The sequence below is a fragment of the Dermacentor albipictus genome, chromosome 8 (genome assembly GCF_038994185.2).
Source record: "Dermacentor albipictus isolate Rhodes 1998 colony chromosome 8, USDA_Dalb.pri_finalv2, whole genome shotgun sequence".
In the NCBI taxonomy this organism is placed as follows: domain Eukaryota; kingdom Metazoa; phylum Arthropoda; class Arachnida; order Ixodida; family Ixodidae; genus Dermacentor; species Dermacentor albipictus.
In genome coordinates, this window is record NC_091828.1 from 77,874,174 (window position 1) to 77,900,012 (window position 25,839).

Below are 25,839 nucleotides of genomic sequence, written 5' to 3' on the forward strand. Positions count from 1 at the left end.
TGCCACTTCAGCTGTTTGTGATGAACGTGACCACCCCCACCTTTGGTTTTCGTGCTATAACCCATGACTGCGCTGAACTTGGCATATCTCTTGAACAGACTTCATTTAAAGATGATCTAATGAATTCTTTGTTGTGCTCTCAAGGAATTGAGACTTATTGTCATAGTTATTGGGTCTGCAGTGATGTACCGAATGAAAAAAATGAGAAAATTGTATCGGTACTTCTGTAAGATGTGTAGGGCCCTTTAGTGGAAGGCTGTTTCGTATTTTACATGGCAGTGGAGCTGGTTGTAGTGTTGGTGCACCAGCTGTGAGCAAGGGAGCTTTGACAGAGGGTGTCATGCAACCATTAATTGCAAGGTTGGCACATATGCCATGCATGACATGATTGAAAACCAAGAGAATAGGGCAGAGCAGTTACGGTTGTGATAAAGAGTGTTGCTTGCATCTCAACACAGCGCTGACATCCAATGTGGAGGCCTCGTTCGAGGACGACGTCGAGCGCGAGTGCACGGTGCACCTGGGGTTCCGGCAGTACTCCGAGCACAACGAAACGTCGACGGTTGGTGTGATGGCTCTCAACGGCATGACGGGGGCCACCATGTGGAAACGGGAGCTGTATGCGGCCGCGGTGCGTCAGCAGTGCCTCCTGGACGTCTGCTTCGTGCTGGGCGATGGCTCCAACTCGCTCCTTGCCGCTCTCAACAAGTCTAGCGGTCAGTATGTGCCGAGTTTAATTTTAGTGCTGCAGCCAAACATGGGGATGATGAAATTGCATCTTACACAAGAATACCTTCGTTATGTCCAGTATTCATTATAGGCATGTACACTGATAAAAATGATCATGATTGGACCTCTGCGGAAGAAACGCAAGCATGGCACCTTTGATGGGCCAGTGGGGGCTCACCTGTGTAATTTGCCTGCTGCATGTGTGAGTGAAAGCATTCGAGGGTGAGCTGGCGATTGCGGCTCAATCTCACGCATACAGGTGAGGGAAGCGAGGAGGAAGCACATCATCTACCGTCCCATGCAAGAATCCGGGGCGAGGGTAGGGAGGGGAAGTCTTTTCTACTCCGGGCGGCCCCGCCCGCCTGCGCCCGCCCAGGCCTCTGTATCTTGAAAGCCATCTGCGACAGGGATAGAGAGCGACTGCGTGCTGTTTTCGCTGCTTAGTTTGCGTTGATGTGAGACGCAGCACGAAGGTTCATTCGCTCACTGCTCCTGCTGCGCTTCCTCATTCCAGCGTTTTGACAGCTGGTTTCCTCAGTCATCGAGTGAGATGTGTTCATGTTTGCCTGTGCATGTGAAAGTATGTTGATAATTTCGTTAGTATGCCTGTTAGCCCAGCACCACGAACAGCACTAAAACAAACTGAAAAGTGCAGCGCGGGCCACCTGGGCAGTGGGCTTGCATCTCAACGAGCTCATTGCACGCCGACGCCACTTGAGTAATGGCCTCCGATGGCTGACTCAGAGCAGGAGTTTGCATGCGAGTACCTAAACACGCAGCTGGCACTCTTAACTTCAGCAGAACTCAGGGAGCAGAGAAAACCACCGGCGCCGCAGTAGCAGTCGCACTTGACAGTGACGAGCACCCTCGAACCCCCTTCGCATTGCCCTTTGTTGGAACCGCCGCAGGCGTTCTCCTTGCACAAGGCAAGCGGGTGGGCGCAAACAGATTCATAAGTTGAGGTTCCACCGATTAGTTAAACAGGTTGCCACCCCTAAAGGGCGACTATGACCCGTTGCATGTCTGACTTCCACACCGGTGCTCTGGTGGGTGGCCTTGGAATATGCGTGGTTCAGGTCTCGACATGGGCAGTACGGACTATGCGACGCCGACCGAATGCGCAGTCACCTTTCCTTTTAAGGGTGCGCTACTGCGCATGGGCCAGCTTGTGGTATCTTAAGAGCCGCATGAGAGTCTATCAGTTGTGTCTCGGATCTGAAGCATCAAAAGAATTTTCGTCGCCTTACGGTCCAGACACGGGGTCGACGTTGGCTGGTAGACAGTTATCCCATGCACCTCACTGACAGTTTGACTCGCAAACAAGTGGTTGTTCATGGCGCCACATGGCCTTCGGCTGCTGGGAATCTGGTCGCGTCGTGCATGCGTTGGAGGACTGGTGGCATGATTCCAACCTTTCGTCGTGCTTAGGTTTTGCGGATGTGTTTCACTTCACAGCACTTTGTTACACCAGCTGCGCTGGCATGTTGTTTCTTAGAACTTTAGGTAGCCTGACCCTCACCCCTTCGTTGTTGTATATCATATAGCATCATATAGCATCATAGATCTTTGCGTCCACTGGCCAGAGGTCATGTGCCTCGCCTCATTAACAGGTAAGGCAACCTGTGACGCACTGCTAGAAGTTTTCAGTAGTACTGGGATACCAGAGGTAGTTTTGTTCCGATTGCACAATTAACTTTACTGCCGCAGTCACCCATGAATTTGTCACTAGCCTCAGCTGTTTACCTCACTTTTCCACACCGGACCACCCGGAGAGCAACGGGGCGGTGGAGCGGTGGAACAGGGTGTTCAAAAACATGTTTTTTCATGTGATAAGCAAACAGAGGAGGCATTGGGATAAATGTGGGCCCTTCCTGTTGTGGGCCCGCAGAAAGGTCCCGCACAATACTATGGGTGTGTCCCCATTATGTACGATGTATGGGAGAGGACCAGTCGGTGCCCACTCGCCATAATAAAACGAACGTGGTCAGGAGAGCTGGAGATGCCCGTCTCGGTCGCAGATAGACCCTTGCAGTACATGAAGAAACTGAAAAAGCAGTTAGAGATAGCAGCTGAGGTGGCTGACTTGACTACAGTCAACGACCGATTTTTCGGACCCTTTAGGGAACGTAAAAACGTCCGAAAATTCAGGCAGTCCAAAAAAACGCACCCTCTTTATTTTTTTTCTCAGAACTAGAGGTAAAGGGCGAAGTAACAGGCTTCCAAAACCCTGCCACAGCATCAGTGAAGTGGCTATGAAAAGAGGCGTTCAAAATCTCTGTATGCAGCCGACTGCCAGTTTATTATGTACATGTGCATCGTCGGGCAGCCAGTGTTATTGCTGCAGTGGCTTGAAGAACTTGTTGATTGTTGTTTTGACGGCTTTCCGGTTGCATGCGATCATATTCGCCTCGATCTGAGCAAGGGTCATGTCAGCACTGTACACCGATGAAAGAGTCAACAGTGCTCGCGTCAACTCGGCGCTTGTAGACGTCGTAAGCATTGGCTCCTCATTTTCAACATCGGAGTCTTCTGAATCCCGCACAACCTGACGGACTATTTCCTCGTCAGTCAGTTCTGCATGGAAGTCGAGCTCGTTGTCAGCGTCAACAAACTATTCAAAAGTTATTTCCGTGGGTATGGAAACCCCAGCAGAGCGGAGGTCGTTGATCACGTCGTCTGACGGTACTGCTTTCCGTGCTTCGATGCCATCGGCGAGGACGACGAAGACGGAGTGGGCGCCATCGAAGGCAAGCAAAATCCACAAGTTGCGAACAGTGGACTTTGCTGATGAGCGTCGAAGCACTTAGGCCTAGCGTCGCAGAGCATACTTGACACAACAGCACAACCACACACCACGCTAACCAAAACGTGGCCTGCGCAAACAAACAAACAAAATGGCGCCGTTCCGGAAACTCCGCCGAAGGTGGAAGTGCGGCGATGAACATAGCCAGCGTGGCCAGACCAAATCGGTGTGTGACGGCTAGATTCGGCTAGTTGTGGTTCAAAGCGGTGATATGCTTCGGCTGCAAGTGGATTTCCTTCGCAAGGGCGCTGCGCGAGGAGCCAAAACACCTTCCGTCCATCAAAAAGTCCGGAAAATTGGAGCGTCCGAAACTTCAGATGTCCTTATACATTGATTCTATGGGGCTCGTGGTGGTGCCGCAAAGACGTCCGAAATATCAGGCATGTCCGAAAATTTGGCCGTCCGAAAATTCAGTCGTTGACTGTACAACCAGCCAGCAGAGGGCATACACCAGTCAGTATAATCTGCACATGAAAGAAAAGGCATTTCAGCAAGGGGGCCAGGTGCAAGGGGACCAGGGACCAGAAACGCCCACCAACACGTGCTCAAGGGGACCAGGTGGTTGTGTTCGATAATAACCGCCTCGGTAAAATGTACCCAAAGGGGCTAGGACCATGCACAATCTAGGAGAACAGCACTCTTATTACATTGAAACCCTGGAAGGAAGGCGCATGCTCATTCATGCAAACCGCTTGAGGCCGTACACAGCCTGCATAGCTAGCATAGGCGTTATAGTCCATGACGACCGCGAGTTTGGCGAGGTGGAGTACACGCTGTGTCCAGTCAATGTGCTCAACAGTACGGCCCTTCTGGCCCTTGGCGTTAGGGAATGAAGTGTTTGAGACACATCCTGCCTTGTTTACTGCCAAAATTGGGACGGCACGATTGAGCGAGCACTGCATAAAACTGATAGAAGGGGCCACGCCAAAGTGCTGCCACCGCTATCACATTCTGGTAGCCTTGAAGAGCGAGGTCTCCAAAAAAATATTGGAATGACAAGAGTTAGTACTGATCTATAGTTGTGAAAGCCCCTTTGCTCATCTGTTATTGTGCGTCCCTCAGAAAAGCGGCACAGTGAGACTTTGTATCCATTATAGAAGCTTAAACGCGATTACTGAGCCACATGCATTTCCTATGGGATTCCCACAGGATTTTATTATGAACGTTGGGCAGGCTAGTCATATAACCCTCATTGATCTCCGTCGTGATTATTGGCAGGTGCCCTTAGCGGACAACTAGCAGTGGGCGGTGGCATTCGTGTCACACTTGAGTCAGTTAGCTTTTAGGGTGATGCCATTCGGCTTCGGTAGCGCTGCAGCTACCTTCCAGAGGAGCATGAATCAGCTGCTGGCACCACATGAAGATTAGGCCTGTGCGTATTTGGATGACATCGCTGTTTTCAGCAGGTCGATACAAGAGCGTATTCGACAGCTTCGCGCTGTTTTCTCGGCTCTGACATCAGTGTCATTGGTAGCACACCTTGAAAAATGCCAGGTGGCCCGTGGATCTATCCGCTATCACGGGCATGTGGTAGGGTCCAGCAAGCATGGTCCGGATCCTACTAAGCTCGCCGCCGTCAAGGGACTGCAGGTGCCGCATACTAGGAAGGAACTAAGGAGCGTCCTTCGCTTTTGTGGTTATTACAGGGGATGCATTTCAAATTCCGTGGAAATCGCATCCCGTGGGCTCCTGAGGCCAACTGGGCGTTCGAAAGTCTGAAAAGTGCTCTGTGCAATGTCGTCGAGCTGGTGACTCCATACTCAAGCAAACCATGCCTATTCACCGATGCCTCTGCAATTGCTGTAGGTGCATGTCTACTCGGATGACCGACAATGGCACGAAGTGGCCCATCGCTTTCTCCAGCACACCGCTTCACGCCCCCTCAGATGCGGTGGTCTGCGATTGAATGCGAAGCGTTTGGCATCATTTGGGGCCTCAAAAAGTTTGATACTTGGGTATTTGGCCCGAAAATATTTGTAGTATCCGACCATAACCCACTAGCATACCTCACATATTCCATGCCACATGGAGCAAAACTGACACGTTCTGCTTTAGCGCTGCAGCGCTATGATGTAGTGGTGCGACATAGTAAGGGGATCGCACATGCCAACGCCGATGCACTTTCTCGCCTGACGCACCATTGCTGGGGAAGGATGTAGAAGACAGGGGTCCCACTGTGACGCACCGTGGAGGCAAGGGAACAAGTGTAGTGTGATGTGATATAACTGGAATAAGCATGCAAAGGACGCTGGACAGTATTTGTGTCAGTATTTTCTGTGTGGACATTTTGACATTGTGCTTTTAGTCCATTAATTTTCTTGAATGCTGTCTTGTAAGCTGCATGATGTACGTTTTTTTTTCCTTCCAGCAAGCACTACAGCCTGTCAGTGCCCTTCTAGCTCAGCTTTGTAGAATGCTCCATACTAGTTTCATGCAATGAGCCCTGTTGCATCAGGGAAGTGTTTGTTTTGTTTTATTTGTGTGTTCTCTTTACTTGGAGTTGGTCCTTTCTATAGCACGACTCAATGGACACACGCACAATATTGCTGCTTGCCGCGAGTGCTTTCTCTGTGTTTTGGTTGCACCCTATTTTACCATTGTGTTTATTCATGTGCTCGCATGTTCTGCAGAACATGCGACATGCATTGTGCATGGTAAAGTGTTTGCATTTAGTTTTGTTGTCTCAGTAAGCCAGCCAGCGCTGTGGATTGTTCTTGATGCCTTACTGCTGTAGGTGTCACATGGCTCACACATTCTGGTTGCTCCGTATAAGAATGAGAGCATTGTTATAACGTGATAACTGTAGCTGAATGGTAATTCGCTTCTTTTTTTGTGTGTTCGGCTGGGAGTATTTACAAGGTTACATGCCGCCGGCATTCTTTTTTTTTTTTTCTTGTTTCTGCTACGACAACACTGTAAGTTGTCTCATCTTGCATGGCAGGTGTAAGCCCACCACCATGAACGGCAGTAAAACAAACCGAAAAGTGCGGCGCGGGCCGTCTGGGCAATGGGCTTGCATCTCGACAAGCTCCGACGCCACTTGACTAATGGCTGTCGACGGCTGACACTGAGTGGGATCTTGCACGCAAGCAGAGTAAACATGCAGCAGGCACTCCTAACTAATGCAAAGCTCGGGTAGTAGAGAAAACCACCGGCGCCACAGTAGCGGTCGCACTTGACAGTGACGAGGGGTCTCGAACTCCCTTCGTGGTGCACTTTTTTGGAACCACCGCAGGCGTTCTCCTTGCATGCGACAAACGGGTGGGCGTGAACGGATTCGCAAGTTGAGGTTCCACCGATTAGTTGAACGGGCCACCTTTCCTAAAGGGCGACAAACGAGCCCGTTACGCATCTGACTTCCGCACCGGTGTTTTGGTCAGTGGCCTTGGAATACAAATGTGGCTGTGTCATGCACATCTTCGAGAAGTGGCAATGTGATTCCTATGTTTCCTCGCGTTTAAGGTTTTGTGCATGTGCTTTGCTTGTCAGTAATTTGTTACACCAGCTGCTCTGGCGTGTCATTTCTGGGAACCTCCGACAAATATGAGTAGCGCGGCCCTCACCCGTTTGTTGTTGTATACGATGTATTTTGAGTGAGGATTCTATGCTCTGAACTGTACTAAAGGAGTGTCCTGGGATGGTTGGTTGTTTGACTGGCCAATCACGCATGGAAGTTCTCACAAACACAAGGATTGGTGGATAGCATTGGTGGATATATGGTCCAAACCAGTGTAACTCTCTGTAACCAATGTACCATTGAAACCATGCAATGTTGTAAACAAGCTTTGTAAACTATTTGTAAATACAAGTTTTCTTCGACGATACATTGGTGTCTGCGTCCCTCAAAGCTAAGTCACCTGTGTAGATAGTCTGTCACGGTGCGTCTCGAATGCCTAGGGTAGAGGTGAGAACAACGAATGAAATTCACTATGCCTATGTTTACAAGTTTATACGGCTGATACAACTACTACCCTTACTTCGTTAGCTAGCTCTCCCCTAATTTGCTATTGCAGTCGATGCTTCACTTTCTGGGCAAAACCAACTTTTTTGGTTTCATTATAGTAGCTGGATAGCACCCAATAGAACAAAAAACAGCCCCAAAAAATTTTACATTTACATATTTTGTTAAGTCCAGTAATTTCTTTTGCACGAAAGAGTCGCCATTTATTATTGTGGTGGCTTAAAGAAAGATGAGAGAAATAATGAAAGACAAAGAAAGAGGAAGGAAACAATCACTGCAACCATTCTGCCTTGTTGTTAAACATGGGACTAAACTGAAAAAAAAAAATACAGTGAGCTCACATGTGCACAGAAAAATTCAATACATAGTTGTATAATATGTAATTATGGTTGAACTTCCTGTGGCAACTGATTCTACTGATCCCACTTTTCATCGCAACTTCAAAGCGCAATAATGGTGAAATATAACTTATATTTTACCACTACCGTGCAGTGAAATTGCCGTGAAAAGTGGGACCTATATGTTGCATTGTCCATCATAGGCTAAAGAATGTGGTTGCTTTCAAGAGAATATGCAGAGAAAAAGCTGTCTGTTGCTTGTGAACTGTTGCATGAAATTTAAGGACATTGGATTTCAAGCTGATGCTTGTCACAGGCAAGCCTGCAAACTGTTGCAGGCCACGCAATCTAGAGGAAAGTCTGCAAACAGAGTGGAGGAGCTCAGAAAGATAGGGCCGGGCAAGTCAGCTATGGACAAGAGAAATGGCCTGCTTCCTTTAAAAAGACTTGTAAAATTGACTCATTACAGTGGATCAGTAGCTATGGCATAGTGCAGCCAAGCACGAGTTTATGTTTGATCGCAGCCACCTTTCAATGGGAGCAGAAGGCAACAATGCCTGTGTGCTTAGATTGGAGTGTGCGTTAGAAGACCACTGGTGGCCAAAGGCAACTGGAGACCTTCAGTACAGTGTATTTCAAGGGCCAGAGGCCTTATTTTGGAAGGATGCATTTCAGCATCCAGTTCTTTTGTTTGTACTCACTGGGAAATTTCAGTGGCTATTGGGAACGGTAAAGCAGCGCGAGGGACACAGACGAAGGAAAGATGCAAGTCATGTACAGGGGCTTGTGTTTTGTTCACTGAGCGTGAAGTCGCGATTTTGATTCCCAGTGGCGGCCAACACATTCCACCAAGAGATGGAACGCAGTAACAGTCCCGTACTGTGCTTTAGGTGCATGCTAAAGAACTCCCTGTTCTCAAAATTAATCCTGAACTGTCCACTACAGCACCTCATAACTTGCCATTAAGCTGCTGGATGTCCCCACAATTTCTTCTTCTTTTTTTTTAATCACCTGTTGCAGATAGTAGTGGCTGACCCTCACAATAGTAGTGTAGCAGCGTCTAAGTCAATGATGATAAGTGAAAAGAATGGGAAAATTGAACGAATTGTGGAAAAATACAAGCCCAGGTGCTTTGGGCTTGTATAGAGCACAAGCCCAGAGCACCTGGGCTTGTACAAGCCCAGGTGCTCTGTCCCAGAGGTTGCTCTGGGACATCTAGCCCCATCATTCAACCCAATTTGTAGCATGGATGCAAAAAAAAAAAATAGAAAGGCAATGCAGCATAGATGCCACTGGGTCTTCCATGACTCTGTTGCATCATCTCCATTTGTCCCCTGCATCTTTGGGAACACTCGACTCTCTCGTGTACACTGACGTTGCTTTCCCAGCATGGGCACTTCTGTCTCCTTGAATCAGGCTTTCCCGCATCGCACCTGTGCGGTGCCTGTAGTCGGCAGTCACACAGTAGTGCAAGAGATGGCACAAAGTGTTCCATCGCTAACTCTACCTGATGGCTGGGATGCTTGGCTGCAAGAGAAACTACCCTCCTCCTCTTGAGGAGCGGTGGGAACAAGGTGTGAGGACTGCTTCGCAGACCCCTTTGCGTTCACTCGTATGTGCTAGCTAGCTTTGCTATTTTATATAAGGTTCAATAAATGCCCTTTGGTTTGTCTCCACCACTGTGTGCTGTGCCCTTTGTCCAAAAGGGCAGTCTTGAGACCCCACAACTTGCGCTTTTTTGGATAAGCTATCAGCTGACCTGGGAGTCAATCCAGTTTTAGTCGGCCTAACGGTGTGGAGCCTGAAAGTAAATTAACACGATTGTTGCCACAAAGTTGACATTTGGGCGAGTTTTTATCGATCTGTTATAAATTGAGAGCAGTGTTGCAGACGAAGAAAGAAGACCTCACAGATGCTTATTCGCAGTGGAAATTTTATTTGAAAGCACACCTAGCTGTCATAAATGCAGGCAATACCTACTACTCACACACACAGATGTGTCAACTGGGAGAAATAACTTTTGTGAGATGGTCTGTGTCAGTTTGGTGGGGGATAACACCTCCCCCCCCTCTCCACATCATTACACCACTGTCTACCATGCATGTTTTTGGATGACAGGGGTGGTGCTCTGGTACGCACATGACCACGGAAGCGGTGGACAACTAGGTGGCAGTACCTTGCAGTCTGTCTCGGACTTTCATGTGGTGCCGGACTGCAATGACGATGGCCTACCAGACCTTGTTATTTCTACACAAGTGAGTCTGCCTCACAGCTACCTACGTGGCTACGCTTTTATTTGCATGCAGCAACTATTTTCTATTCAGCTCCTCTAATGCTAGTGGTGGCTGTGTAATTCGATTCAGGTGTTGAGCAGAGGAACATGCACCAGATTTTACTTTCAGAATAAAGTTGAAAACAAACTGAACATTTTTTTTTTATAGTCAAATGTATAAGATTTTTAAATATTCGATTGAATATTATGTTATTCAATGTTTGCTTTGACTCGAATTTCAGTATTTGAAGTTTTCGAGGTGTTCGAAACAAATTAATACAGTCGACTTCCATTACCTCAACCCTCACAGCACTGACAAAATTATTGAATTATCCGGAAGATCGAACTAACAAGGTGCATAAAAAAAATTCTAAAACACACCACTGATTCATTTGGCGATATTTGCCTGATGCTACAACACCCCGGAATCAAACATGCGCCCACTTTCTACCTGTCCAAAGTATAAAACTAACAGAAATTACTTAAAGCTTCTAACCGTAGCAGAAACCTAACGTGCACCCCGTTTTAAATGGCAACTGGTTTCGTGAGTCAGCTTTCCCACAATACAGCCATGAAACGCAGTAAGGTATGCGAATGCGGTAAAGTGGTTTTGGTTTCGTGCGCAGGCTATTTTTGGCTAAAAATTCCTGAAAAATAAGTAAGGCACACATTGGAATCGGGTAAATATGGTAATCCGACATTGTAAGCTACAGTTATTGCTTGAAGATCTTCGTAGGGCAGGCTGAAAATAGTCGCTTTCACTATAGTCACTATAGTGTTCAGACACATGTGTGCTGACTGGTCAAGTTTGAATTATACAGCGAATACCAATTTTAGAATCGAAATAACGAAAGTTTAGGCCCATAGAAATACATTGGCACCAGCAGTGCCTTCGGTTGGGATTAAATTATCTGAAAAATTAAATTAACCAGGATCAAATTAACGGAAGCTTACTGTAGATCTGTTTTCCTGCGTACTAGCCGCACCCCCAATTACACCACCTTGGAAAGAAAAAGAACCTGTGCGTAATTCCACGTAGTGGCCAAATCTTTGAAAAAGCAGTTTCCCTTCGCGGATGCACAAATCGTCTACATCGTATCTTTGGCCACTGGCTCTGTTCCTCACCTCTACAGTGGTGCTGATGGCGTAGAACTTTGCCCTAAATGTGGTTTCACGGTAGCGCGAACTGCGCTGCGAGGAACAAAAAGTATGGCACGCGACTCACTTCTTTTTAAAGGGTGGTCAGAGGATAAAGACTGATGCAAAGTCCCTGGCTATAGCGGCATTACCCCGAGGAAATGCAATGTAGAAAAATTGCACTGTACACCTCGGTTTCACATCTGATTAAAACTGTCTGCACAAGTTCCACGTGAATGCACTGTTCTGCCTGGTGTTGCCTACAGGCAAAGACGCTATTGCTGAAACTGCTTTCTCACTATATATATGTATATATATATATTTGTATATATATATATATTTTTTTTTTCATTGAATATTCCTATTGTTTGTGCATGGACATTTCCTTCGTATGTTTTTATCTCTCATCCTTAAAAGAGTTGATGGACAAAAAACACAAATCAATTTGAACTGTAGTTGGCAGTATGGCCCAGTAACTTTCATCAGCCAGCTCATACGAGCTCTGCGTGTTTGCATGCAGGTGGAGAAGCCCAGTGCCGAACCGTTCTCCGTATCCATAGTGGAGAGGGCGCTGGCGCTGGTCTCGCAGGACGACGGACGCCTGCTGAGGGCGCCCCTGGTGCTGCCACAGTGCGACAGCATTCCGCGCATCCTCGGCGCGCTGGAGCACGGCCGCAATGCCTCGCACCACGTTGACGTCTTTGTGCACTGCCTCACAGACGCCAAGAAAGGTGCGCAGTTAGCGGGACCCGATAAATGATGAATGAAGCAGACAAAAGACTCACCACACAAGACTGAGTATAGTCAGAGAGCATTGGCTTGTCTCTATGCTATTCCCATGTACAGAATACCGGAACACTGGGTGGCAGTAGTGGTTTGTAGCGCCACCTCGTGATGCTTTGTTCAACTGCAACATCTTGGGAATGTTTTCGTGTTGCATGGGGTTTCCTCACTAGATGGGAGACAAAAATAGGCATGAAAGTGATTGCTAGTTGGGACATCTTTGCACCGGCAGCTAAGTGTGTTAGAACCCGGTCATATTTAAATGAGGTTCAACATTTTTTCCACATTTTGTTTATGGGATGAAAAAACTGTTTTAGAAGCTCTTCAGCAAGTTTTCACCTGCGTTTCGATATTATTTCGTGTGCTTCCAACAACTCGTGCATGACGAGCAAGATGGCGTGGAGACGGCATGGTCATTGTGCTTTGGCTTTGCTACGGCTCGTTAGCCAACACATTGAGGAGTCTATTGTAACCGGATTGAGAAAAATTAAGAGGAAGCTTTAGCTCGGAGGTTCCCATTTAAATACATGGGAAAGGAGAAATCATATTTTTCCCTACAACCACTGCACCAAATTTGATTAGGTTCGTTGCACTAAAAAAAAAAGTTATAATCTAGTGGCTGTTAGTAGCAAATTTTTTATTTAGGCTGTCAGTTTTTAATTAAAAAGTGCGTAAGATCATAAGTTTTCTGGAAACGGAACTATGAACTTCACAGCTCTGTAACTAAGCAATGACTAGCAATATCGCAATTCCGTAAATTGCATATGGTCGTACATCTAATGCAGACATATTTGATGTATTATACATGGTCCTTCGAATAAACCACTGATATGCAAGTAGGGGAAACATGCTAGGTGGGAGACAGAAATTCAAGACAATGAGCAAAACGACTACAAAGTGAAAACGAAAGCCAATGCTTCGCCAAGTGCACTTCTCTTCTTCAAGGCCTTAAAAAGACAAGTCCACTTGTCGAAACGTTGGCTCCCGCTTTTACCTTGTTCTCATTTTGCTCATCATAATATGCAAGTAGAACTTTTACAAGAACCTTGAAAACAATGTAACATATTCACATATCAAATTTTTCTGCTTTGGATGCTCCAACTGATGCAGTTTACAGAACTGTAGTATCTATTTTTGGTGCAGAGCTACGAAATTGTAAAGTTTAAAGAAATTCCATGCTTTCAATAGAAATTCTGCTTCCAACAGTTACTAAAATTTAACTTTGTCTCTAAAATGCAACAAATTTCATTAAAATTGGTCCACTGGTAATCTGCGAAAGGCGTCTCTGAATTTTACGTGTACTATTTGAATAGGCAGCATCATAGAAGAGCCCAAGCTAAAGCATCCTCTCAAGAGCCGTAAGTGGTCATGTGTTCTTTGCTTCACTTATGGCAGGGTCTCGCTTTGCCACCTGCCTCTCGAGTCTTTGAAAGTGGCACCACAGGGCAGGTGTTTCCGGCCAATTCGGGGTCCAGAGAGGCCAAAGCAGAACAGCACATCCTGCACATGATCTGTGGGACAGTGGGACCAAGGTGGTAAAAGCTAAACTTGACGTAGACAAAGTGTAGGTCCAAACGAGAGCTCCCTGGTTCCGATTCCACAGGTCTAGCTGAATGTAGCTCAATTGGCATCGATAGATCTCTCCGAATCGTTGTTTCAATCGATCCGAGCAAGCCTAGAATCGATTATATGCCCACACTTTCCACTGCGCGCATGGGCCTTAGACTGTCAATGTGAGCAAGGACAGTGCACTGCAAAATCATCATTGGAATCTGTCGTGAAAGTCATGCTGTGACAAATTATCGACGCCCTGCTGCTGCTACTGTCTGGTTTAAATACAGCGGTGGCTCTAACAGTGGCAAAAATTATGAACGCTATACAGTTAAACCTGGATATAACGAAGTTGACAAAAGCTCGCAATTTTTCGTTACATACAGGTTTTCGTTACATGCAGGTTTCGCGTGAAGGATTGTACGAATGATGCAGAAACGAAACCAAATAGCTCAATATATCCGCGAAGGTGAACTCACCCTTCAAGCATTTATTTTACACCAAAAAACTGCGTAATTTCCGTTTGCTTCTTCGGCACAAGTGACGGCACAACACGCCGCTCCAAAGAAGCTAAATCGTGTAGAGCTCCTTCATCGTCGAGCGAGCCGACGAAACGGCGCATAACGTCCATTGCGTTCATCACCTCCTTTGCAGAAGGCACGTCACACGGATCTGCCTCACAGGCACCATCATCACCGCCATCGGGATTTTGCACGCTTTCAGCTACTGCTGCATCAGACATTTCTTCTGTAGCCACGGCGGCGTTGTCGGCAAACAAAAAGTCAGTCAGTTCAACGTCGTCGGGTACGCCACCGTTAGTGCATAGCTCGTTCCACGCTTCGGCCATATCGGACGGAGTAGAAAGGTCTTCCTCCTCCTCCTCGTCGGCACCAGCCCGTGCGTTTTTGGCTATTCCGGCCTTTAAAAAGCAATTCGCGATAACTTCTGCCCTGACCTCTTGCCAGGAGGCAGCAAGCATCTCGACTGCTTGATAAATGTCGATCTTCATCTCCCGTTCTAGACGGATGTCGAGAAGTATCTTCTGGATTAGTCGGCGCCGGTAACAGCATTTAAAACTGTTAATGACCCCTTTGTCCAGGGGCTGTATTAGAGACGTGCAGTTGGCCGGGAAGTAATGCAGTTCGATGTTCGACAGCTGCAGGCCCTCGGACGTGGTGCGCCGAGCAATTGTCCAGCAGTAGGCAAACTTGACGGCCTTGCCGCTTGACGTCCTGGTTAAATTCCTTCAACCACTCAGAAAATATTGGCCGAGTCATCCAAGCTTTGGAATTCGCCACATACTTCACGGGCATACGCTTCGTCCCCTTAAAACACCTGGGACGGGCACTTTTGCCCACAACTAGCGGGACTCGCTTGTCTGTGCCATCGAGGTTGGCACACAGCAGAATCGTTATGCGGAGCTTGCTCTGCTTTCCACCGCGGCAGTCATCGCCTTTTAACGCTAGCGTGTGGCCCGGAAGCATCTGATAAAATAGAGCCGTCTCGTCGGCATTGTAGACACCAGCCGCCTCGAAGCGACTCAGGATTCCAGGCAGCTCGTCAGCTACCCACGAAGCAGCAGCATCGCTGTCTGCGGAGGCAGATTCGCCGCTGATTACTCTTCCGACGACACCATGCCGACTCTTAAATCCCTGCAGCCACCCGTTGCTTGCCTTGAAATCATCATGGCCCAAGATGCACGCAAAATCCTTTGCCTTCTGTTGCAAGATCGCACCACTTATGGGTACATTTCTGGCTCTCGTGTCCGAAAACCACGTGAACACTGCCTTGTCCACATCAGTGTATGTGGACAGCTTCAGTCTTTTTTTCTTCGAGCTTGTTCCCGACTCCACTGCGTTTCTGATGCTGTGTTCCGCACTCAAAATCGTTGATAGTGTGCTCGCTGGAATGCTGAAACGGGCGGCAACGTCCTTCTTCTTCTCGCCCGCGGAGACAGCATTTAAAATTGCGAGTTTGTCTTCAAAAGACAGAACTTTTCGTTTTCTGGCAGCAGAACTCATCACGACCAACCGACGACGTAGTTAGAAGCAGAGACGCACGACTACACGCCGACAGGCAGGCCTAGCACCTCCAAAACAAGTCGGACAAACCAGTACCAGGGCACAGTTGACACACGCACACGTGCAGAACGCAGGACAACACTCAAAATGGCGAATGCAACGCATCCACAGAGAAAGAAAAAAAAAGTGACGCATGTCGTTCGTCATGGAGTGTCGTTCGTCATCGTCCCTCTCCCTTCCCGCGCCCTGGCAATGAAAGAACCGGCTATCAGCGTTGCTTTTCAAGTGAATTCTTACACATAAGTGCGTCTAAGCCGTTGAAACAAATAAAAATCACTAAATAAGAATGCTTGTCCTCAAATCCATACGAAACAAAAGAAATCTGAAAGAGAAATCAGCTGCCGATACCAATGCCACCTGGCGTCACGCTAGACAAGCAAAGCCTGAAAAGACTGCTACGTTAGGCACGGAGCGGCGCTAGTTGCCGCCATCATCATCATCATCGCTAACTTTGCTCCGTCGCGGCAATCCCTGGCGTTCGCGTAGCTGCTGGCTCCTTACAATATTAATATTCAATAATCTAGAGCATTTCTTCGGCCGAATTTTCCTTAAAAGTGCAAAACGTAATGACTGATGAACTTTGGGAGTTCGTTACATCAAGGCTAACCGCCGCAACGCGTTCGTTACATCAAGGTCGAAAATACATGGGCTTCAATGGGGGCAGCGTTGGGGAATTCAAAAACTTCGTTAAATCCAGGAATTCGTTACGTATAGGTTCGTTACATCCAGGTTTAACTGTAGACAGTCGCCTAGCTGCACTGCAGTAACCTTTACCTCTGCCATCAAAGATGACTGTGCTGTGCTGTGAATTGTGCAGTCCTTATCATCGTGTCCACCATACTACCACATTCCTTCCTTCCTCTTCACAACCCATCTCTGTTATTGTCCCAAACCCGTTCCCCAGTGTGAAGTAGCAGGCTAGAAGCACTTCACTCAGGCCAACCTGCCTTTCTGCCATTAAAAATGATCTCTAGTGCCCCACCTAAATCGGCATGCCTGGTCACCTTATGCTAACATGCCTCTCCTCTTTGCAGGCTTGCTCTTGAACGTAGGACTGAGTCAGCTTTCTTCTGCCAACCGAACTCAAGACGGTACCATAACACAGGTCATGTGGAGGTGAGCTCACCTTGCACAGTGATGGGATGTGAGAATGGTGCATGGCGTGTTGGAATGTGCCGTACGTAATCGCACTTCTCGTGTTTGTCCATGCAGCAGGAAATTGCAACCTTTTCTGGAGTAACTAGCGTTACCGTCACTGCAGAAATGGGCATACATGTAATTCTAAGGAAACAACACTGTGCTCTGAAATTTGTTTTTAACTTTCCGGAAGGAGCCGTTAAGCCGGTCTTAGCTCGAAGATGAGCGAGCGCCTCTTTTTCTCTCATCTTTGCAGCTCTCACCTGCGGGAGCTCTTTACTCACTGCATATCCCTCTAAGAGATGCGTAAACGTCGGCACTGAGCGTCACGTTGGCGCTCTTTCCTTGTTTGTTTGAAAGTACCAAAAACTCCCACTTATCTCAGGGCTCCACACATTTTGGCTACAGGCTGTTTCCACACGCACCGTGTAAAACGCACTACACAAGGTGAAGTGAGCTGATTGTGCGCAATGGACAACTGAGGCGATAAGTAGGAACAGGTGTGCAACTGCACCTCCGTAGTGCACCTCAACAGTCGCCACGTGAAGTTGTAGCCTTGCCAAATGATGCATGCTTTCTGACGTCACATTGTCCCTCTCCTGCACCGTGTAGGCAAGCTACCACTTGCAAAGGGTGCCATCACCCTTTTTGCAACTGCGTCGGTGGGGAAGGCATCCGGTTCTCCCCATCCTCTGCCTCCTCTCTCTATGTCCTCTCCGAACTGTTGCGCACAAGCACAAAGGCAGGCGTTGTGATGCTTTTGCGGGTAGAGGGCATTGAGGCGACTTGGAGGAAGCTTCAGAGGCCTTTGTGGCCACACTCCCTCCCAAACGAGGCACGCTTTTTGACATTGCCTGGCTTTGCTCCCGCACTCCTACCGTGTGCTCTCAACCGCCTCCCAGCGTGGCGTGCAATACAGCAGTGGAAAAGTTTAAGAAAGAAGCAAAGAAAAATTTGCTTTAATAACGAGCAACAATGCAGCGCTCGTTCTATGCTGTGGTTGCGTGTGGCTGCCACAGCATTTGCAGGAAGGGAACGACTCGGCATATCACGATGTCATCATGCATCCACCTCCTGTGCTTCAAAGCTGAAACTGATTTGTAGAAACAAGCATACTACAGTAAATAATTAACAACCTTTTGACCTTTGCCAGTACTTATTCTGGGGTATGGGGGGCTTGCACCTGCATTTAATGCAAGAAGTGTGACTAGCCAAAAATGTCATGTCCCTACCCGCCCTCAGTGTGCGCTAGTCTGTCAGACACAGCTAAAATGGAGCAAGCTTTCTCACTGTAAAATCTTGTTACTTCTTTTTTTTTTCGCTATAGTCATGTTTTACTCTTCAAATGTTAAGGAATTTTGTCCGTCCACTCTTTTTTCCACTCTTCTTTAACTGTGGGGTGTTATGCCAGCAGCAAGAGCAAGGCTTCCGGTGGGGATGGCCTTCAGCTTGTGGTGCTTCAGGAGGATGAAGAGCCCTCGCTGATCCTGGCCTGGGGCCAGGGCAAGTTGCTCAAGCTGGCCGGCATAGACTATCACCAGCGCTGGAGCACAGACCTCAAGCTCGACTCGCCTATCAGGTACAGCCGTTAGAGCAAGAATGACGGTCCTTATAAGCTCCTCTCTTCGAAGCATTACATACAAGATGTATAGGCCTGTGCTTGATTAGAAAGAAAGTCTAATAATATTTGGAGGGGTCAGCTTAGTGGCAGGTCTGGTAGGGCCGGATAAGTCATCCATTAACGCACATTGCTTGTGGGAAGCAAAGGCCCACTTTGTTTTTCAACTGCGACAGCAGCTGAAAACATGAAACTTGGTTTGCTGCATCCATCTGTTTATTTTCCCTTTGCTGTATGCTGATGATAACAGCTTCCGTCGGCATCACAAACCTATCGTCATTATCGCTTCGATAATCAACGTGAGACTCTCCAGTGTACCTTGAATAGACAGGATGACAGGCCATTTACGGAAGCGAAGATCTTGGGAGCCTGGCCTCACAATTCATTAGTCCAGAAAGCAGTTCGAGCACTTTTTCACTACCTGAAGGCAACAGACTTGAGTGCCCGACTATAGACATCCTACACTTAAGTTCTCTCTCTTCCTATTTCACTCCCCATTCCCCTCCCCACGTGTAGGGTAGCAAACTGGACTCAGTCTGGTTAACCTCCCTGCCTTTTCTTCTTCCCTTTTCTCTCTCTCTATCGTCATTATCGTGCCGTCATTGTCAGATCACCTCCTATTCCTGGGCTACACTCTCGCTCACAGGCAAAGAAAAACACAAATTTGCCAACCACCCTCTCATGCCCCTGCGACAATGTTCTGTTGGGTGCTAGATGTGCTAACTACTGCACTGTCAGGCGGCTTTGGCATTTGGTGATTTGCCCCTACCTGGAATCTGAGAGTGATGGCGTCTGCATGCATTTCAGTGATGACAGCAGGCAGATGCTATAGCGGCCGAGGCTGATGTCGCGTGCATTGCGAATACGAAGTTGTTTTTTTTTTTTTAGATGATGGTTGGTCTGTTTATGACACTGTCGCTGTAGCAGTAAGTGAACTTTAAGCCAGGCATCGCTCAAATTTGCAGTTTTATTTTTATTTAATCTTGATGTGATTTGATGCGTAAAAATTTGCTTTTTTTTTAGATTGAAATGCAAGTGCGATAAAATTCTGTGAAGATTGTTTACTGATTGCCACAGCCAAAGGATGAGCAGTGAAATTGAATGTTGTTGCAGTGTGCACTGTAATTGCATTGCACCAAACTTTAGCATGTGCCTAAGGGACCCACTGAATTTAGGCTTGTCGTCTTGCAGGAGCCTAGTTGCCGGCCACTTCACAGCATTCAGCACGTATGAGCTGTTTGTGGTCTCAGATCACGGGACTCGCGCCACGCTGGTGAGTTTCTTGACACCACTCACGGGGTTCTGGTGGCATGTGTATTCTTTGAATATGAAACTAACATGAGCATTCAGCCCTGTGTAAAAAGAAAATAGAATAGAAAAAGAAAGCGTGTGATAATTAAGTGAGTCATGAACAGCAGGCTATCAGTATCCTTGAAAAGATTTACATAAACAGCATATTCTGGCCATACTAACTTATAGGGTCATAATTCGTCGGGCAACTAATTATTAAAAGGACGGCACAGTGAGTGATGGAATAGAAAATGATAGGCACAGCTTTAACCCTTTGCAGTCGTGTGTTGGCCTTTTACTAATCATGCATCCGCAAGCTTGCACGCTCACCTCTTCTCCCTCGCTGATGTGGGAAGATGCCGCTCATCAATCCGCCATCCTTCTTGGCTCACTTGTGCATGCTATCACTCGCACCCAAAGCATACAGCATGTGAGGCGCGATAGTATTTCATTGCACTTGGACTTTATACAGAATGTGACGCTGCTCCGCTTCAGCGGTCACTCTCGTTTGCGCAACGTGCAATTTCAGAGGCATATGCACAAGCAGCCACATGTAATTCAGCCATCTTACCATCTGCGTCCATGGAAGTTTCCATGTATTGTATTGGTATTTCTTCGGGTCGACAGTGAAATTTTGTTATGAAATTGTGCATAAACTCACTTTGTTATGTTGAGGTTCAATATGCATGGTGTTCCATGGACAAGAAGTTATAAAAAGTTAAATGCCTTGTTATATAGAGAATTTTGTTATATTGAAGTTCATTATACAGTATATTATATGAAGAACAGAGGTGTACAAAAAGTGCATGATTTTGTCTAAACTGATAATGCAATTGAGTTCTACGAAAGCCTACAAAGTTTAAAAAGGTTCCTAAACAGAAAATAGTTCACCAATTGTAGTTGTAATGTATAGGTAGTTATTCCGTAGGAAGCATTACACATCAAAAACCATTGCACTACAGAATGCACGGTATGCGAATTCTGCGACTACATTACTCGCGCAGCTTCTGAAGCGCTGCCCGCTAAGTATGAAGCGGAGTGTGGATATTGACTGACAATTACAATAATGCTCAAGCTCTGAAATTATGTTTTTGTTCTTGTTCGGGGAGCGCAGTTCCAGCTGTTGAGCGTGTCCACTGGCCATGTCAGCTGGCAGATGCAGTATGATGGGACTGCCACGCGTGTGGCTCACCTGGTGCCGGCCATCTCTCGTTATGTGGACGGCGTGATCATCAAGGCAACCAGCCCTCTGGCTGACGCCACGGCCAGCCGTCATGACCTTGACCTATGGGTCAGTGCCCTTCTGTGCTTGCACATCATGGTGGCTCAGTGGCCGTGGACAGAATGCAAATTACTCAGTTGTTGATTTACAAGTTTTGACACCACGGCAGCCAGATTATTCCACTGTGGGTTCTGTTTGTGGGCGGGGCAGCTGTAAAAATTTGCATTCGCTGTGCTTTCACTGGTAAAGGACGCACACTGTCAAAATTCAACATTGAATATCCACTGCAGCACACCCATCATTGAACTGGAGAACCTGGAGTAATTTCCCTTCCTTTTGATCTACTGGCTGGTATTATGCAGTGATGCTTTTTCGCTTTTAAATCAGGATATTTCTGACTGTAGGTGCCGCTGCTGTCTTCCAGAGTAACTTGCATGCACATTACCATTTTTACTACCCTACAGATGTCCATGCTGCCAACCATGTTTATCAAATTGCTCAGTGATAAAACGAATGACGCCCAAATGTCCCCATTGCAACAAATATTGCAATAACGTCACTAAAGTGCCAGTAACCTGTCGTGGTATCAACACATAACCTACCTTTGGAACAGTGCTAATCGCGCACTGGAATAACGTCGCAAGAACTTTAACCAAACCCCCACGCGTCCTAAACTATTGCTTTACCGAACAATAACATGCCCAAAGCTATCCCACGTGCTGCAGACCCCACGTGCTGCAGCAACGTGGGGTCCTCCCCCAAACGCGTTAATTGACGTATTATAATCCGTCCGAGGTCAGTCGGCTCAACTTATTCTCACAGGTTGCAATCGAACGTCGTGTGTCGCTTTTAATGAATTCTTTCCTTGGCCTTCCATACTGAGTAACATGAAGAAAAATGTCTCACCTTTCTCTTATTCAAACGATTTTCTTTCTCAACCAAGCCCTTTGGCATGAATTCATTTCTGAACAATTCTATTTGTCATCGTGCATGGACCACCCCAGAAAAGTGGCCCTCCTTCCTTTTTGTTGTGCTGATATTTTTTTATACTCGTTCTTTCTAAAAACCACTGAAAATTGGAATCACCTTAACCCTCCATTGCTGCCACAGAAGATAGCAAGTTATTCAAGATTGCCATCTTTTGTAATTAAATGCGCTTGACTTTTCAGTTTCTTACTACCGTATTTACTCGCATAATGATTGCACTTGCATAATGATCGCACCTCTGAATTTTGTCATCAAAATCTTATTTTTGTTCTTTCCCATGTAATAATCGCACTCTGAACTTGTCACAGCAATATGTCGTATGCCAAGTCTAGCTAATGATAATCGCGCTTGCCATCTGTCAAATGCTACCTGGACGACTCTTGAAGGCATACCAAGCGGTCTGCACGCACCGAACATTCTTAAGCAGATGCCCCATCTCATTCCTTTCATCACTTTCCGCACTTCCATGAAAAAAAAAAGCTGCAAGCAAACTTGCCTCGGCTTTATTATTTGTAGGCTTCATAATTGTTTTGGTCAACAACAACACCATAAAGGGCGCCTTTCGATTCTTCTCGTCTGCACTCGTGGGCACGCAACAAATCGCAAGTGGCAACGATAGTGGCCATGTTTACACTGATACGTCAGAGGTGTACCCAATTCATACACCGACGCTTGTAATGCAGCTAAGGTATTTGCCCACCCTTAGCGGAAACGTGCTGCATTAGGATAGCAGCGAAGACAAATGCCGCAGTTCCCCCAGCAAGCCCACCATGTGTTTCTATGTCACTGGCAGCTAAGCGCACACATCTCCGTTTCTGTCCCCTAAAAGTGGACATGGCTACGTTATTGTCGCAAACTTGCCGATATTAACAATATTATGCATTACTGATATTGAAGAAACTGTTTCAACTCGCGTAGTGTACTCATGAGAAAAAAAATAATTGCATTCAGCGCGTTTGGCTTGCTCTGCCGATGGCCATTCTTGTTTTGGTGTCCCGCACTGACAGCGGCAGCCGCCTGCTTCTCATCGGACAGCAAATGCGGGATGAAAAAAAGAAAATGTTTCTTTTCGTGAGAAATTTAACCCATGTAGTGATCGCACCCCTCAATTGGCGCCAATCTCTTTGACAAAAAAGTACGATCATTATGCGAGCAAATACGGTGTTACAGTGTTTATGTAATCCACTCCCTCTGTAATGCCCTCTGGTTCCTGAGGGTATTCTAATAAATAAATAAATAAATAAATGTTGTCAGGAGCACAACTTCTTTAATAAAGCAACCTTTTCATGGCCTGCATTCCTAGGGTTTAGGGTTTTGCACCTCTGCTTGGTCGGTCTTTTGCCCAGTAAAGTGCAGTTTTCCGTTGCACTATCTTCAGGATCGGCCAGTCCTCCTAGTCGCCGTGCCGACCCTGGATAAAGTGTCATAGCAAAAGGGGGCCAATTGTGGAGGCAGTATAAAGCATGGTAACGTGGTTAGGGTCACCGCATCTTGCAGTCTTCACTGGTAGGCAGGCAATCGCTATGGTGCGAAATGTTATGCAGAACATAATCAGTTGCATTGCATTTCTTTAACCAATTCATAAAAGCTTCATGTCGCAGATTCCAACATGTGGGTTAGAGCTGCATAATTCTTTTTAATTTTTCACTCAATTTGATGTAAATTTTGTCGCAGTAGGTTATTGACTAATGTCGCTGTAGAGGGGTGCTTTGCTTGACCTTTCATTGATAACTTTAGTAATAAGATCTATAATCATCTAAGCCTAGGCAGTAATCACTGGTGATCTTACATTTCACTGAACAGACAAAGAAATTGCAGGAGTTGAAAGTATGCATTCACCAGACATGTGCTTAAATACCACCTTACAAATACGTAAATACCACCTTACAGCTGTTGCTTGATGGTCACTTACAAGTTTAGAGCTCAGATATCTGACAGCATGCAACGTGACAACTTGTCGTGGGCCCATATGTTAAGAAATTTCTAGCTGTTGAAGTGCAGTTGTGCCTCGTCTGCTTTGAGTGAACAACAAATGTGAATCTTAGCACATTGCTTAGGCAAGACTACTGTGATTACAGTTACCAAATGGTAATTCAGACTCTCTGAGGACTGCCCACATGTTTTAACAATCGTGAAAACTCCAAAAATCGCATGATGAAATTATCAATCGGGGACTCCATTTCTCTGGACTCTTGACTGATTGCGTCTTTATTTTCTGTTATGACCCTGAACTATTTTACATGTTGGAAATTAACAGTGTAGTATTGCTGGAGTTATAGACAATCCCTTGTTCATTGCACATTTATGTAATACTAGTACATTGTACATTCAATAACTGCCTTGAAGCCATGCCCCACTGTGGTCTCTTACTGTTTCACAGGCTAGTGATAGCCATTCACACTGGTCCACACATGCTTTCTAGTAGTAGTAGTAGTTGTAGTAGTAGTGTGATTGTCTCTTTGGTGAATTTCATTTCCCTCTCAACAGACGAAGAAGTTGCAGGAGCCCAAGTACGCCCACTACCTGGAAACATTCCATGGAATTCAAAACTACGACCCACAGGTATGCGGCTACATGGGCTTTCCAAGGAACTGGTGTGATGCAGTTAGGACCAACGAGGCCAGTGCTACCATGTCATTCACGCATTTAGGGTTGTCTAACAATCTACACTTACGGACAACCTATGAATTTGGTACATGCTCCACCCTCAAAACATCACTCCAAAAGGCAGCTCCAGAGGGATGCCATTAACGAAAGAAGTTTGCCGCTGTCATGATGTAAAAATTGAGCTGCAGTCTACAACCGATTTTCTGGTCGCCCCATTTTTGAGACATCTTCGCGGAACCACCACGTACTCCATAGAGTCAATGTGTAAGAACGTCTGAAATTTCAGACGCAAAAAACCTTTGCTGTCCGATTTTGCGGACCTTTCGCTTGGTGATCTCAGGTACGAAATTGCATTAATCGTATCCACCACCACCACCATTTTGATTATCTCGCCTCCTCTAACTGGCGCGCTCGCTCGCAGATCCGCTGGCAGCCGTGGCCACCACTGCGGCAACACTAGGCCTGGGTACTTTGACATTCGCAACCAAGCTTCTTTCTGTTCGGTGTCGCGTTTTCCATTAAACAAATTTGCAACTGTTAGCAATGGCGCCGACTCCGCCTTTATAACCCTCATCAATGTCTTAGAAACTCGGGAAGCACAACGCATTGCATAATGCCAGATCTCGAAAGTCACTTTCGCCTCAATGCAAAAGTGTTACGCAGTGAAGCACACGCAAATTATTGCGGTGAAGCATACCAAGAATAGAAAGGGGCAATTGTCAGGGGACACTGTCTGTATTTCTTAATTATACACACGTGCTCCTGCCGTCTCCTATCACAGTACAAGCACTGAAATGCCTAGTAAGTGCACTGGCAGGACTTCAGAGCTATTTCGGACATGCGTGTGGCAACCTGAGCCCTTGGGGTCAGTAAAATGCATGCATTTGTTTTTTTAGGACATTTTTATGGCACCTGGGGTGTCCAAAAAATAGGGCGTTGACTGTAATATAATTGGTTGGAGCAGCTACAAAAATTTTCTCAAATTGGACAGTGATGTACACTGTGCTTTAAGTTGTCAGCGGCCATAGTAAGTTGAGTGCTGTGCTATTCTTACTATCACGAACAATAAATTGGAGGTAACTGCAGTTGAAAAAATAGTTGAAAAAATGTTAAATTTTTTCGCAGCATGGCTGTGCTAGCCTGGAATCATAGCAGGCACTGCATTGTTCAAAGACATACATAAATGCTCATTATAATAGTACCACTCGATTTGAGGCTGTATGTCTAGGCTGCAAAATAGGTCTCTCCAGGACACATTATTACCAGTCTTTCGATTGTGACTGTACAATATGGTTTGGACCAGCTTTGGACATCGCAAACAGA

At 46.5% G+C, this 25,839-nt stretch overlaps 1 protein-coding gene across 3 annotated transcripts in view; it reads left to right on the forward strand.

Moving 5' to 3' along the window:
- LOC135896082 (uncharacterized) overlaps positions 1-25,839 on the forward strand; it is a 60,663-nt gene that overhangs the window by 20,463 nt on the left and 14,361 nt on the right. For 2 of the 3 annotated variants that reach the window (XM_065424423.1, XM_065424414.1), the window contains exons 4-11: positions 459-716; positions 9,950-10,086; positions 11,761-11,971; positions 16,690-16,771; positions 18,204-18,371; positions 19,602-19,683; positions 20,815-20,991; positions 24,397-24,471. In XM_065424423.1, the coding sequence (XP_065280495.1) occupies positions 459-716; positions 9,950-10,086; positions 11,761-11,971; positions 16,690-16,771; positions 18,204-18,371; positions 19,602-19,683; positions 20,815-20,991; positions 24,397-24,471 (1,190 nt within the window). The remainder of the gene's footprint in view (positions 1-458; positions 717-9,949; positions 10,087-11,760; positions 11,972-16,689; positions 16,772-18,203; positions 18,372-19,601; positions 19,684-20,814; positions 20,992-24,396; positions 24,472-25,839) is intronic. The other variant, XM_065424430.1, reaches the window with a different exon arrangement.